General features: G+C 38.5%; 1 protein-coding gene across 2 annotated transcripts in view; it reads left to right on the forward strand.

The window, feature by feature from the left end:
- LOC126473675 (nucleoprotein TPR-like) overlaps positions 1-16,550 on the forward strand; it is a 398,029-nt gene that overhangs the window by 340,937 nt on the left and 40,542 nt on the right. For both annotated transcript variants that reach the window (XM_050100910.1, XM_050100911.1), the window contains exon 24: positions 12,543-12,608. In XM_050100910.1, the coding sequence (XP_049956867.1) occupies positions 12,543-12,608 (66 nt within the window). The remainder of the gene's footprint in view (positions 1-12,542; positions 12,609-16,550) is intronic.

Genomic DNA, 16,550 nt, shown 5'->3' on the forward strand with positions numbered 1-16,550 from the left:
GTGACTGTGTCAAGCAGGACACTACTAATGCCATATCTGAACATGACAGGTTTGTTTTTCCTACCTACCTGCATTAACTTACATTCTTCAAGATTCAGAGCTAGCTGCCATTTATCACACCAACTATAAATTTTGTATAAGTCATCTTGTTTTGTCCTACAGTCACCTGAACTTCGACAACTCCCTATACACCATAGCATCATCTCAAACAACCGCATATTGCTAGCCACCCTGAATGCGAGATCATTTATGTCTATAGAAAATGACAGTGGTTCTGTCACTCTTCCCTGAGGCACTCCTGACAATACCATTGTCTCTGTTGAACACTTCCATCAAGAATAAGATACTGGGTTCTATTATGTAAGAAATCTTTGAACTACTCACATATCTGAGAACCTATTCCACATGCTTGTACCTTTGTTAAAAGTGTGCTCTGGGGCACCTCTATGACTATCATAGTGAAACTAAATGATGCCAATTCATTGTCTAAGTGAGATGCTAACAACTGCTTATCTGCTGTTTCTGGCAGAAAAGCTCTCATAGCCTTCTTGACTGACTTGTTAATTTTTGTAAAAATAGTCACTATGATTACATCATGATCAGTAATCCCCCTCCTTGTACTGATGACATCGATAAGGTTCGGCCAGTTCATAACTACGGTGTCTTAAGACATTTCCTTTGTGTGTGGGCTGCTGAACTAGCTGCTCAAGACATTGTTCAGAAGTGTGTTCCAAAGTACTTCGCAAGACTTTGTCTGGATCCACTCCAATGAATCCCTGGACACCACAGTCTATTCTTGGTAGGATAAAGTCACTTCGGAATTGAGTAGCTATTAAAAACATCCAAGAGTTAACTTGGTTTCACCTAGACCTGTTATAATTAACTGGATAACTTGACTGTTACATTCAGTTTCAACATCAATAACTTACCAAATATATTGGAACTTTCTGCTTCAGGTTTCAGCCACCTCTTAGTCCCAAAAATAATTTGGGCACAATAACTTGCCTGGAGGGCAGTAAATTCGAGAACGTTGTTAGAAATTTCTTGACAGATTACTGATAAAATTTGTACAGTCGAAGCGTCTGTGCTCTGAAAATGGCCTGGTTTCTCTATCTGTGTGTTGACTGGCTAATGTTCATCACATTATCTCAAACTAAAGTTTAGCCTTTACAAAAAAATATGTGCACTCCACAAGTTCTCTGCTTCCCATGTAGCTGCTTCCTTTGTGTAGTGCACCCCTGACATATGAAGGGGAGTCCTACAATTCCCCAAGTGATTACGCAAGTTCAGAAATCTGCAGCTGAGACCGTCACAAGATGCAAGCCCTTGGTTGAGATGTTCCAATTGGCTCCAAACCAAAGGACCCCTATCGATTCTGGGAACAATGCTGCTGATTGCGAGCTTTATGTGCGACCTGCATGTGAGGCCAGCAGCCTTCACCACCTACACCTGCCATCTGTCTGAACTGAGGATGGCCTCAGAACCCACGGGGCAGGTGCCTTTGGAGCCAATGTGAGCCACAACTTGCAGACTACTGCACCCTGCGTGCTCGATAGCCACAGGCAAGGCCACCTTAACAACTTGGATGAGGTCCCATGGCAGACATACCGAGTGCACATTTGGTTTCTTTCCAATCCTGAATGCTGTCTTCCTAAGGGGCTCCGTAGTTCAACATACTTTGGAGTTCCTGATAACTAGCAAATCCCTCCCCACGTGTGCCTGCTGATCCTGCTGAAGGAACAGCCACCTGTCCACTCACCTCTCACTATAACACATCCAGAACAACAATATCTGCAAAGAAAGTTATGGCCACCATCCTTTGAGACAAGCAGGGTGTGGTGCTGGTTGATTACTTCACCCATGGACAGACTGTGAATGCTCTTGGTTACTGTGCAATGCAGGAGGAGATGGAATGTATTGGAACTGTCTCCATATTGCCCAGATTTGAAGCATCTGGCTGCTCGCCACTTTAAAGCCAAAACATTCAGGAGACTGTTATTAAGTAGCTCCTAAAGCAGAGCCCCAATTTATTTTATGCCTGTTTCGGTGGATTAGTTTACCAGAGGAATATATGCTTAGATAGCAGTGGTGACTATGTGCCTTGTAACTTTGTGTATCTCTTAGATTTCCTCAATAAACCATTTTACCTTACTTTTTGAACCACCTTTGTTTCTCATTTACATTATAAAACCTGTCTCTTTATACTTGTGAAATTTATTCGTTATTGGATATTTGCATACATTAGGCTGCTACTGCCTCCTCCTCCTCCTCCTCATTTCTGCAATGCAGCAGACTGACAGAACTAAAGCATCATGAAGAATGTGAATTAGTGGTAAGATACGTATCACCTAAGATAAGATGCACCCAGGTCCTTAGGTTTTGAAAGCACAAATCCGTTTGCAAGTGTCAGTAGCTCTCCAGTTGTTTTATCATTTAAAAATTTACTAACAGTAAGAGTACTATTTAATCTGTGAGCTTGTGTTACTGTTGCAAAGTGCTGCATCAGAAGATGCTATCAATCACTGTTTGGGACTCTTGCAAATGATATACTATTTTATTATTGTACAGTGTGCACTTCCACTAAACGTAGCTGATATAAGACGGAAAATAATTATGTTTGTAATCAGGTATATTTTCCTGAAAGATTTAGGTATGTGATTGTGCCACTCATGTTTGCAAGTAACCTCTGATTATAGAGGCACCTCCCTCCTTCCAATATTTAGCAAAAAACAACTTACAGCGTAATATTGGACCACCTGTCTGAGAAAAATCTTGAAATAACAGCTCTTTGTGGCTTTCATAATGGCTTATCTACAGAGAGAGCGATATTTGATCTACCAGACTCAGATCTGGTAGAGCGAAACAAGAAAAAGTACCCTGTTCCGACTTTGCCAGTATCTTGGATTGTGTTGGTCATAAAATTCTTCCAGGGGAACAAAAACTGTAGTGTTATAGGCTCTCCACTTACATGGATGGAGTCATGTTTTAACAGTGGTCATATTAATACATGATACCAAAGGGATTAGAGTCATTTCGGAGTGGGGAATCATTAAATATGATGTCTTGTGAGGTTTGGCACTTGGTCTGCTCCCATCCTTGAGCTGCATAAATTATTTGCGTAAAACAGTGGTGTTTCCTGATTACACGACTATACTGATGGAGGACCCAAATACATTCATTTTTATTCCAGACCCTGCTAGGAAAATAACTGAACAGACTCATGTTATGCAGTTCCAAAGAAATAAGTGACTTGCAGGTACCGGTAGTAGAGATGGGTGAGCATACATTCAGTAAAACTCCATGTATGAAGCTCCTGGATTCACTGTTCGGTGATAAACTGAGGTAGCAACACATTTGAAAAAATTAAACAAGAAGCTCAGTTCTGTCTGTGTTGCACTAACCAATGTCTCTCATTGTGTTGACCTCCAGACATAACTGCAAGCATACTTCATGCCGTACTCTCTGTGGCGTAATATTGTGGGGTGAAACATATCAGGCAGTTAGAATATTTTGTCAAGTTGATAACTGAACATCTTGCAGAACCCTGTTGCGGAAGCTAAGGATTCTTACACTTCCATGTCGATACGATTACTTCCTTATGATATTTGTGTTCAGCAAAACAAGCGTTAATTTAACATGAACTGTGCAATTCACAAGGACATTACATGAAGTAGAAATAAGTCTAATTCCATTGGCAACCATGTGTACCGTGACTGTGTTCCTGTCAATATATTTTGGATAAATAGCAGCATCAGTAAATATTGAAATTATTTATCTTACAGATCGATTTCAGTTACTGTGTGACCATCTTCAGTGCATAAAAATATGTAAGAACCATCAGACATGATGATCGTAACACAATTGTGGCCCTATTTATAACCACCACCAAAAAATATGGAAACAGAAAGATATATAAAAAATACAGATTCTTGTACATACCAAGTTATTCAAACCTTGTAGGCCCATATCACAACACCACAATATTTTCTATGAGGTGTAACATGTACTGTGATGATTGAGGATTACTTACAACATAAATTTTTAGACTTTTACTGCATACAATAATTTTTAAATTTACAGAAGAGTCTATCTTGTAACAGTAGCAGTTGCTGATCCCAGTGTACAGTGCACTTCTAGCTTATATAGCCAACTAGCTAAGCTCAGTATTGTAAAAATAAGTATCGTAGTGCCGTTTGTATTCCAAAGTGTACAACAGGCAGGCATAAAATACAACAAAAACCATTAATAGAAAAATCAAAGCAGACATAAAAATAACCTTTAAATTCACATATCACATGATGGTTTTTTACCATCAGAAGTCATAGCAAAACTTTAAAAGATACAGTCCAGGCATAATAAAAATATAATAAAAATACAATAAAGTTACGCCCTGTGATGTAAAGTATGAGATAAAATTTTATAGGAATATCCCAAGGTAAAAGCGCATAGTAATTTCTTAAAAACAAATACAGAAAAGTTTAACATCAAAAACAGGCCTTCTGCATGTCCAAAAATGTCGATTAAATGTAAAAACATTAATCCTTTACAATGGGACATTACGCGCACAAAGACTTGACCATCCTAATGACTGACATTATCAGCATAAATTCTTAACAGGCATCTACAAAAAATTAACAAAAACACAATAATCTGTCGGATGGTGTACCACACCTGTAATGCTGCTATTTTTCATGTGAGCAACTGACGTTAAATTTCAGTAACAACAAAGTGGGCGACTGTGGTAACTTCAATGAATAAACAGGCATATGCCAAATAGACATAACAAATAGCACTCAAAACTGAAACTAATATCCATCATTTGCTGTTAGAAAACCTGTTAAAAACCTCATAGCGATAAATTGCTGAAGAAGAGGCTTGCCTAAATGTGCACCAAGTTTACACTCAAATTGTGAATCAGCTTGTTGCACTGCATAAAAGCTTCATGCTGGCTAATCTTCTGTATCATTGCTGGCCTTGCCAATGCGCTAGGCTGTTCTCACAATGCTTCCAAAAATGGGCAGTGTCCATTCTGCTCATTAAGCAACATGCAACTACGGGATTTCAAATTGCAGAAAATCTCCATCTCCTCAAGGAGAAAGGGATATCTGCCCTTTTCTCCCCTGCATAACAATTAAAGCTGTGGTGTCAAGTCAGGAGGATCATGGTTGGTATCAGTTAAATCTGCTGCAAAGTTGGATCTGTCGGCAATATAAATTAATCCAGCGCAACATGCTCACAGTATCTCACTTCGAGTTTTCTCCCTGTCTGCCCCACATAAGTAGTATTACAATAAGCACACTCTGGCCTGTACAACCCTGACTCTTGAAAAACATTAAATTTATACATACTATTAATTAATAATTTATGGAACCTGTCGCCAGTTAAAAATTAGATGGCCACACCTAATTTTTGGATAATCACAGCTATTCTAGTACTAAAAATCCCATAGTAAAGTAAAGTAACTAATTTTTTCATCCAATACTATCTGTAACTGGCACACGCTCCTGAGCATTGGTCTTTATCTTTTTACTATTAATGTTTCTCACAAAATCATCAGTGTAGTTATTTACTCTTGCTATGTACAATATGTGGGGGTAGTTTGAAAAGTTCTCAGAACGGAATAGAAAAAAAGTACTTACATCACTGAAACTTTTTAATTTTTCAATGTAGTCTGCTTGTAGATTAATACACTTGGTCCAGCTATGTTCTAGTGCCTTGACCCCATCTCAAAAATGAGTTTCCTCGAGGCCTGCAAAATAGTTGTCAACTTTGGCTATCAGTTCTTCATTTGAAGTGAATCTTCATCCACCAAGAAAAATTTTCAGTTTTGGGAATAGATGGAAGTTTGATGGAGTCATATCAGGTGAATAAGGCAGGTGTGGCAACAATTCGTACCTTAGTTCGTGTAATTTTGCCATGGCAACAGCACACGTGTGCAGGTGCGCATTGGCTTGATGGAAGAAGACTTTCTTCCTTGCTAAACCTGGCCTTTTTTCATGTATCTTTTGTTGCAATTTGTCCAGGAGGTTAGCATAGTATTCTCCAGTAATTGTTTGGCCAGTGGGGAGATAATCTACAAACAGAATCCACTTTGCATCCCGGAACACTGATGCCATTACCTATCCCGCCAAAGGAATTGTCTTTGCTTTCTTTGTTGGCGGAGAATCAGCATGTTTCCACTGATTTGACTGTTGTTTTGTCTCTGGGGTATAGTAGTGCACCCAAGTTTCATCTGTGGTCACAAACCAGCCCAAAAAATCTTGTTCGTTTTCCTAAAATGGGCCGAACATTGTTCCAATATTTCCATTCTCATGTGTTTTCGATCCAGCGTCAAGAGTTGTGGCATCCATCTTGCAGATAATTTTTTCATTTCTAATTCTTCAGTTAAAATGTGATATTCCCTTTCAGATGACATCTGGCAAGCGAGAGCAATTTCACACTCTTTCAATCAGCAATCCTTCATGATCATTTTGTGCACTTTTGCAATGATTTCTGGAGTAGTGACACATCTTGGCCAGCCTTTGCGCAGATCATCATCTAAGCTCTCGCGGCCAAATTTAAATTCATTTGCCCCCTTTGCAACAGTTGAATATGAAGGAGCAGAGTTCCCCAGTGTATTCTGGAAATCAGTATGAATATCCTATGCTTTCATACCTTTCTTTACGACGTACTTAATCACTGCTCGAATCTCCATTTTTTTTCCATCTTCGCAAATCACTTCATGGGATCAACAACAATAACAACAACAACAGAGCCACGTCACCGCCACAGCACTCTTCCAAGAGCACTGACGTAGCATGTGATTACAGGCAACAGTCCAATGAATATCATGTGGACAATTTGTCGAGCTAGTGGTGACCTCTCATGGAGATTCCAAGAACTATTCAAACCACCCACATTGTACAATCAATTTTGAAATCAGCTTCTGTTATAGTGATCTAAGCAGTATATTGAGAGCAAAATTGAAAAATGCCTTCATCAACTTCAGCACTCTCTCCTTTGATTAAGAAAACAGTATTGTCAGCATATCTGTAGTAATATACTACGTTGCTAGTTTTATTTTAGAGCCCTGTTTGCTATTTATGTGTGGCATATGCCTGTTTATTCATTAAAGTTACCATAATCGCTCTCTTTTTTGTTACTGAAATTTGAAATCAGTTGCTCACATGACAAAGAGTAGTGTTACAGGTCTGGTACATCAAAGCGGAGATTATTTTATTAAGTTGTTTTTTTAATTACTTTTTGTAAATGTCTGTTAAGAATTTATGCTGATAATGTCAGTCATTAAGTTGGTCAAGTCTTTGAGTATGACAAGAGAGGGCTAACACCCCATTGCAAAGGATTAATGTTTTGACATTTAATCGATGTTTTTTTGGAAATGTAGAAGGGCTGTTTTTGATGTTAAACTTTTCTGTACTTGTTTTTAAGAAATCACTATGTTTTTTTACATTAGGTGTACTCCCATAAAATTTTATCTTGTACTTTACATCAGAGGACGTAACTTTATTGTATTTTTATTATGCCTGTACTGCATTTTTTAAAGTTTTGCAATGACTTCTGACAGTAAGAAAACATCATGTTATTTTTATGTAAGCTTTGGTTTTTTATTGATCTTTTTTTTAATTATTATTATTATTTGATTTCTGTGTTTTACGCTTTGGAATATAGGGGCACTATGATGCTTGTTTTTGCAATACTAAGCTTAGCTAGTTAGCTGTGTATGCTATAAGCATACTGTACATTGGATCGGCAACTACTAAGGTTACAATAGAGACTTGTCTGTAAATTTTTTGAAGTATTGTATACAGTAAGAGTAAAGATATCTGTTGGAAGTAATCATAACAGTACATGTTACACTTCATAGAAAATGTTGTGCTGTTATATGGGCCCACAAGGTTCAAATAATTTGGTATGTATGAGAATCTGTATTTCTGTGTGTATTTTTCTGTTTCTGTATTTGTTTGATGGTAATTATAAATTGGGCCACAATTGTGTTAAGATCCTCATGTGTGTTGGCTCGTATGTATTTTAAGCACTGAAGATGGTCATACAGTGACCGAAATCGATCTCTAAAATAAAGCATTTCAATTTTTAAGATCAGTGCTGACATTTATCCCAAATATATTGTAGAAAAAAGTTCCAACTTGACTAATCATTTCTGTCAAGGCTTCACAATGGGGTTTCATATTATGGTGCACAAGTCTGTAACAGATTGCTGTTAGATGTCAGGCAGGAAATTGAAAATATCCTTGGCTAGTCAAATGCATAAGCCAAATTAAGCCATTCAGAGGTGAAAAGAAAATGGAGGACAGTTGCTACTACCAGCATCATCTGGTGCACATTGTAATCTAGACTTATGTCCATGTCTTCTCATCTCTACATATATACATTGATGTCTTTTGCTCTCTTCTGCCTGTAAGTTCGGGCTGCAAGATTGAGGATGTCGATTCCATCTTCAGTGTGCTGTGCAATGACAGTGGTTTTCCACTCAGGTCAACAATCCATCGTGGTTGTGTGAAATACTGTCATCTTCCATTCTGGTACTTTTAATTTTTTGGCTCACCGGTCATCTTGAGGGCTCAAGTCAGTTTTGTCCACTATGGATGTAAAGTAGTGTCTAATTGTAGACTTGCACTACACCCTTGAGTCACATGAAACTATTATTATCAGATACTATACAGGATAATAAAGCCAACAAACTGCAGGGATGGGTTCCTTAGGGGAAATTGAAAAAAGGTCCAGTGGACTGTGTGTGTGTGTGTGTGTGTGTGTGTGTGTGTGTGTGTGTGTGTGTGTGTGTGTGTGTGTGCGTGCGTGCGTGCGTGCGTGCGTGCGTGCGCACGCGCGCGCGTGCGCGTGTAATGACAACAAATCATCCTGGAACACAATACAGAGTTGCATCACATGCACGTCACAACAAATGTTCAAAGTGGCCTCCATAGGATGCAGTGCATGTGTTCACACATCACGTCATGAATTGCCTCACTCTCTCACTCTTTTGCATGTTCTGGCGCCTCTGAATAGCATCACAGTGTTGTTAGCACGCCTTTGAAGTGTCTACACATCAGGAACTGCTTCAGCATACACAGTGCTTTTCAGATGCCCTCAGAGGTAAAAATCTTGTGTTTTAAGTCTGGTGATCTCGCAGGGTATGCTACAGGGCCTCCTCGTCCTACCTAGCATCCGGGGAAGATGTTGAGATGTCGGGGTGTCGGTGGACTGTAAAGCATAAGTGGGGCGGTGCTCTGTCATGCACAAACCACATAACCTGTCGTATTCCCAAAGATGCATTCTCAAGCAGCCGAAGCAGAGTATTATGCAGGTAATCCAGGTATGTTCCTCGAGCGAGGCATTGTGGAATAATAACCGGCCCAAGTATGTGGTTGCCAAGAATCTGTGCCCACACATTGATGCCGTACCGATGCTGAGAAGATGCCTCAACTATTCCCTGAGGGTTGTCTGTAATCTGCAGATGAGGATTATGCAGATTGATGGTGTCAGTTCTGGTAAATATTGCTTTGTCAGTAAAGAGGACTGATGACAGAAATCCCATAATTGTGATAGTCTGGTGCAAAATCATCGACAAAATCATTCCTGTAGAAGGAAATCCGGTGTTGATAATTCTGCACTTCTTGCAGCTGATAGGGATAGTAGTGGTTGTTATGCAGAATAATCATACCGTGGCGTACACCATGTTGGCGTGTCACTTGCTGGAGCTTGTACTAGGGTTCATCTGAATATCTTGGGGAACCTAGACTTCCAGATTTGGTGTACGCAGAGTCCACCACCTCCCTTCATGTTCGTCTGTCTGAATATACCTGTGATCACTCAGACACACAAAAAGGACTTGAAAAATTGTGTGATGTATATGGTGTCTCTGAGTGTACTAGTCACAATATAGCCATCCTGCCTCTCGACTGTTTCTGTCTGCTTGGCTGTACACAAACACCATCTTGGCTTGTTCCTGATTTGAATAGTGGACCATTATGATGCTTACAGGACGCTGCGTCAGTCATGCTGCCTGCAACACATAAGGAATGCAGAGCATGTGGTCAGAGGAACTCTCATTTGTCAGAGCCATCTACTGTGGCAATGATACACTTCCAGACACATGTTCATAAGACCTTTTTTTCTTACATTTCCAGTCTGTAAGCTGTGCTTTCAGTTTGTCTTATTTTATTATTGTTGACCCTGTATATCTACACACATGTTCTTCTTCTATACATTATGTAATTTGAAGTCCCCTGCCGCATTTTTTTTTTTTTTTTTGTCTGTATGTGAAAGATAGTCTCTGGAACTATTGTTGGGATATTAATATGGATTTTACTAATACATAGACTGATTCAGGGTGGAGTGGGCGGCATGGTTGCTTGCAGCTCTCATTTTTGCCGTGAGACGTCATTTGAATGCCTATTAAATATGAAACACACAGCATTCGTGCATCCTGAGAATGCATGCTCCTTACTGTGAAAGTGATATTATTAAGTTACCTAAAGTCATTTTCTGAACTTTAGTCGTAACTCTTCGCAGTGGCCCATAAATAAAATTACCGCTTTGCCACCCAGTCGTCTGGCCATAGACATTTAGAGCTTCTTATGCTAAGCTGTGTGGCAGATTACTAGATAATAAAACATGGTCACTGCTTGATACAGTGCCTCCTTTCTGTCTAATCTTTATAATTAAAAGGTCATATCTTGTCCAGAATGTAGTAAGCTGATAACAGTCTGTATAAAGATCGAAGTGAATGTACAAACTACACAAAATCTTTGATGTAAAACTGTAGCGGATTACTAGCAAGATAATAAAACATGGTAACTGCTGTCTCTTGTTATACAATGCCTCCTTTCCCTCTAATCTTTATAATTAAAAGCTCATCTCTTGTCTAGAATGTAGAAAAATGATAACAGTCTGTATAAAGATTGAAGTGAATGTACAAACTACACTAAATCTTTGATATAAAACTTGATCTTTAATCAGGAAAAACAAGACAATAAATTGGGTGTAGAATCAAAATCCTTAACTAAGGCGAGTGAGCGAGAGAGAGAGAGAGAGAGAGAGAGAGAGAGAGAGCAATTTTTACTTATTGTACATTGTAAGTAAGTGGATATGCTGGGAGACATTCATACAAAATCCACCAAAGTACTGAAATTAAAAAAAAGACAGAAAATTGATGCACCCAGAATGTTGTAAATATCAACTGATTATTAGAAGAACAACTAATAAGGATGAAATGTTATTTGTTTTTCTGCCAAATGAAAGTTTAATCTCTGCAACCAGATACATATGTATTTGTTTAAGTATGGGTATGATGTCATTAAATTGTGCTGTAGACAGAGCCCTCCTCTGGTCAAAGCTGTGTCCATTCTATCTGGAGTAATTTTCTTAAAAATTTATTTCTGTATTGTATCACTGCCCAACTAAACTTCACACTGCAGACTCCTCACTGCAGCATGTGCCTGTTCAAATTATTTACTGTTAGTGTTTCCTTGTTGGACTATTCCAACATATTTTCTATTGCTCCAAATTTTTCGTAAGCACCAACAAAATGTCGACAGTGGAAATCGTCTCGTGTAGTTGTGCAAACAGAACAGACACTCTAAGAATACAGTCTTCAGAAGTTTACGTATCATTGTCATCTAACCAGACAAAGAAACAATATTGGAATTGTTTGATATAGTGCCTTTTTTTGTCTCATGTTTCCATTGAGGGGGAGGGAGATGTTTATGTAATGCAGGGAGTATTCAGTAGAACCACGGCAAAGGACAAAGAAAAAGAAATAGCAGAAAAATGTAAGAAACGAGATACGCTTGAGAAGCATAATGTTAAGTGCTGTAAATATAATTTTCAGGAACAGATTTAAAAACATGTGGGATACAAGTGGAGGAACCACAAATCCAAGTGAACAAAATAATCACAATTCCTTGAATCATTACAAGCAATTATTGGAGAAATGGTGTTAACAGTGGGTATAAATAAATCTATAGTGTCAGTGTAATGCAGAAAAATGTTGTGCAGGTATGCCTCATTGTGGTTGAACAATTGTTTATATATTATGGATTAAGTGCCTGGTCATCATTCCCTTTTACATCTACATTTTGGTTTTACTCGAAACAGTACCTTGTACACTTTATTAACTTGCTCTATAATCTTCCTTCCATATTGTTTCAAAAGTTAACCAAGGTACAAAAATTGAGACCTTATAAATGGAAAATTAATGACTAATCAGTGCTAAATAAAAGTGCCTCCAAGTATTGTAAGAAGAAGGAAGTGAAAGTGAAGCAGTGGCTAGAGATGAAATGAGTTAAATAAAGGTCCTCTAGAAGGGATAATAATAGTCTGCACTACGGACAATGTGGCTGATGGACCATTTCCATAGCTACATGCAGTTTGTGTTCATTTTATTTATTTAGTTTAAAGTAATGATTATTTTCCTTTCATTGTCATGATTTCAGTTCCATTCTAAATTATTCTGTTTTGCAACTAATATCTGGCTCTGCCTGTGTCTTTAATGGAACTTGATTTTTTTTTCCCTGGATTTAAAGGTTCGCTCTGAGGAAGATGATGTATGCCTTGTTGACCTAGCAGAAGAAGAAGATAATACTGCTCAGGTACGTTATGTTGTCAATAAGTTTGCAATAATTAATAGCAATGATAGTTTGATAGATGGAAAACCTCTAATAACCAGCAGCCAAAACAGAAACAATTTTTGTAGGTCTGGTAGATCAATGCGTGTTTAAGAACACAGTTAAAACTTCAGCTTTCAGGCAAAGCAGATACTTGGAATTACAGATGATGCAGAGATTTTAAACAAGAAAAGAACAATTTAGACATTTGTTAGTAGAGCCACAAGGAATAGGAAATAACTTGAAAGTAATAATAGATTCTCAGCCATAATTAATAATCCAGGCTGCTAATTGTAATTACTGCTGACAACTGATGTATCAGAGATGAGAACTGATTTCATAAGAAATAAATAGGCAGAAATGGCAAAAAAAGTGCATAAATTAAAACTGGATGGAATCAAGTGAAATATTGTGTCACCACAATATTATTATTAATCGAAAGTATAATAAAAGGCTTGAAATAAAATATAAAATTAAATAATTAATAACCTACACTAATGAAAATCAAATACTGGAAAAGGGTTTAGGTGTTAGAAGAGAGACGATGCAGAATGTTTATCCTATGGAAGTAAACCTGTAAAAGGGAATGGAGAAACCATAAGGAAAAAGAGTAGCATAGACTAACAAGCAAATGGTCCAATAAGACATGTTGAAACCTACCCTGAAATTTTTTACACAGCAAGAAGACAACGAAACATATGCACTGTCAAAATTTTAGCTGCTGACAGACACTGCAAGTATTTAAAAAAAAGGCTGAAAATTGCCAAATTTGTAGCGTGCCAGGCGGTGGTAGAAATGTATACCCCTGCTGACACGTAGAAATGTATACTCCTGCTGACACCGTAGCAACTGTGCATGCACAACTAGGCACACACAGCTGAGGTCAGTGGTATGTTTGTAAACAGGAAACACGGGACAGCCCGATCGTAATTTGCAGAGGATGTTTCAGGTTACCATTCATCGATAGTTTCTTTGACACTGCAGTACACAGTCACTATTCTCTCGAATTACCGAGCGAGGTGGCGCAGTGGTTCGCACACTGGACTCGCATTCGGGAGGACGACGGTTCAATCCCGTCCCCGGCCATCCTGATTTAGGTTTTCCGTGATTTCCCTAAATCGTTTCAGGCAAATGCCGGGATGGTTCCTTTGAAAGGGCACGGCCGATTTCCTTCCCAATCCTTCCCTACCCCGAGCTTGCGCTCCGTCTCTAATGACCTCGTTGTCCACGGGACGTTAAACACTAACCACCACCACCACCACCTCTCGAATTAGCCACTCAAGTAACATCCATTACAAATTATAAGTTGATTTTGCAGTATTGTTAAGTATTGACAATACAGATAAAGCTGAATTAATATTTATTTTGCTTTCGTAAGGCATGCCTGCTAATAGTACCTTTTTTCTTTTCTTCCAGTTTCACAGTAATGTGGAATCCAGTTAACATTCTCAATTTAGCAATGATAACATATGAAGAACGTGATTTCTAACTGAAATGACCTGCTGCTCTTGTGGATGTACATGTGTGTCATTTGTTAGCTGATTTCCTTGACATTCTTTCAAGTGATATCGACATTTCGTTTGAAACTGTGGATACATTAGAAGAAATAGGAAATAGCTGTGATGATTCCATGAATTGTGGTTTGGACGACATCAACTGCTCCAGTAACAGCTCTGAAGAAGAATACCTTCCGAGCCAGCTTTCAGCAACAAAGAAAAGGCAGTGAAATATTGGTTAAACAGAGGAGGAAAAAAATGCTTGAAGTTAAGCAGTGTGCAAAGGTGTTTTTGTTTCGTAAAATCGGAGCATGAACTGTACAAATGGAATAGTGAATTACATGAAATAAGAAATGTGCACCCAATGGAAACCCAAAACCATCTGAATGAAGACCTATATGAAAGAATTAGAACTGCTCCTATGCACCATTACCGTTGGGGATCTACGAGACTGGGCCCTCCGAATTGCATGTGACATGAACATTGCTAATTTTCAGACTTCACTGACCTGGCTACACAGGTTCAAGAAATTGTACAGAATAGAAAGTCACAAAATTACAAAGTTTACATGATGTAAACGTGTAGAGCAGCTGCCAGTGATAGACAGTGCTATAGAGAAATTCATAGCTGACGAAAAGACGAAACTTGCTGTTATCCCTGCAGTTGCTGTTTATAATGCTGATCAGTCAGGTTTCATGAAAAAAATGCATGCACACCACACTTTATCATTTTGGTGTGAAAAGAAGACTGAGTGAATTCGTGTATGATAATGCCAGTGATAAGTTTCAGTGGTGTACTGTTTCCACAGCTGTATATCTGTCTTCAAGAACCGCAATGCAAATTAGGACCGAAGATAAAAAAATAGACTGTTTAGTTGCAAAAATCTTGTACTCGATGTATCAAAATCTGGAAAAATGGGAAAGAATAATTTTCAACATTTTGTTCGAAACGTATTCCTTCCAGCTGAGGAACTAATTCATTGCTTTTGTTGGATTCATGGTCTGGACATAATGATGCCTCTGTTTTTGTGGAAGACGACAAAAAATCCATAGATATAATGTGGATTCCACCTGGAACTACTAGTGTGATTCAACCTTTCGATAAAGAATTTTTTCTACAGTGGAAAGCATTTTTCAGGAAATTATCAGACAACATAATTTCTGCTACATCTCTCTCATTTCAGGTTTATCAGCAGAACAGTATTCTTAAGCTCCAGTGATTTGTGCATTACCAGTTTTCTTTGCCACGCTTTACGAATTTGATCAAGTATGCCTGGTATGCAGTGCAGTATGCAGAACAATGGCCAGGACCATTTCTGACTCCATCCCAGTTCTGTCTAAATGAAACTACTGGTTACTGCAAAGTGCCTGACTGCATCAATTTTTCCTTTCTCCGGAGTGCCTGGTGCAAGAAAAATGTTTGTTTTTGTCATTCAGTAGAACTTCGCATTTTTGTGATGACTACAGGGAATAAACAAAGAACTATTTCTCTGATAGTCTAATTTACAGTGCTCATTATTATAAGGAATGGCCTACAGGAACTGTTATGAAATGTAGTACTGCAAGACACATTTCATTTCAACAAATTACAAGTCCTGGTTGATGGAAGTCATCTGTGACATCAAACACTGCTGTGATTTTATTTTCTCTGCTAGCCACTTTTATTAGAATTTCATGTGCAATAATTGAACTGTTGACATGAAGTTATTCAAAAAAATGTTTGTATAGTTTAAGCCAGATTTTCACTGGAGCAAATGAGCTAACAAGCATGAGCAAAAGAGAATTCTGTCTGGTGCACCCGGTAGGCCTCTTGCATTTCTTTCAACTGGATGGCACTGCAGCTGCTTCCGTGTACCAAATCTTCCCCAGTTCTAATCGGGGAATGGAGACTTGAAGTTTTAACATGGAATCCGAACCACATAAGACTGCTCGGTTAAAAATCATATGAAAAAGTTGTGGTCTGAATAGGATTTGATCCCGCACTCTCTGGATTATGAAGCAGTGCTTTGCCACCAGACCATCTTTGTTTTGCGAGTGCGAATGATCGTTAGACCTTATAAGGATAGTGGAAATGCCAGCTGTGTCACCTGTTTGCTCTACATTGGTAATTAGTGTTCTGTTTATAAATTTCCTCTCAATGGTAATGAGAAGCCAGGGAAAAATGGCAGTCGACATACTAGGTAAATTGTGACCAGTGCTAAGGAGAGGTGGAAATGCAATTCTGTGTAAAGTGCACGATCTCCATGCTTGTCATGCTTCCATACAAATTGAGAAACTGAAATTCTTCTTCCCTGCATCATTTTGCATATTCTGTCAAGAATAGTGCACTCGCCCTGCAAAGTAATCGTCACTGAATAGCAAAATTTCACATTGTGGCTCTTAACAAAATATAGTTGTATCCTGTATGCCGAATATTAGCTCCAAAAACTAAA

This window comes from Schistocerca serialis, chromosome 4, assembly GCF_023864345.2.
Source record: "Schistocerca serialis cubense isolate TAMUIC-IGC-003099 chromosome 4, iqSchSeri2.2, whole genome shotgun sequence".
Lineage (NCBI taxonomy): Eukaryota > Metazoa > Arthropoda > Insecta > Orthoptera > Acrididae > Schistocerca > Schistocerca serialis.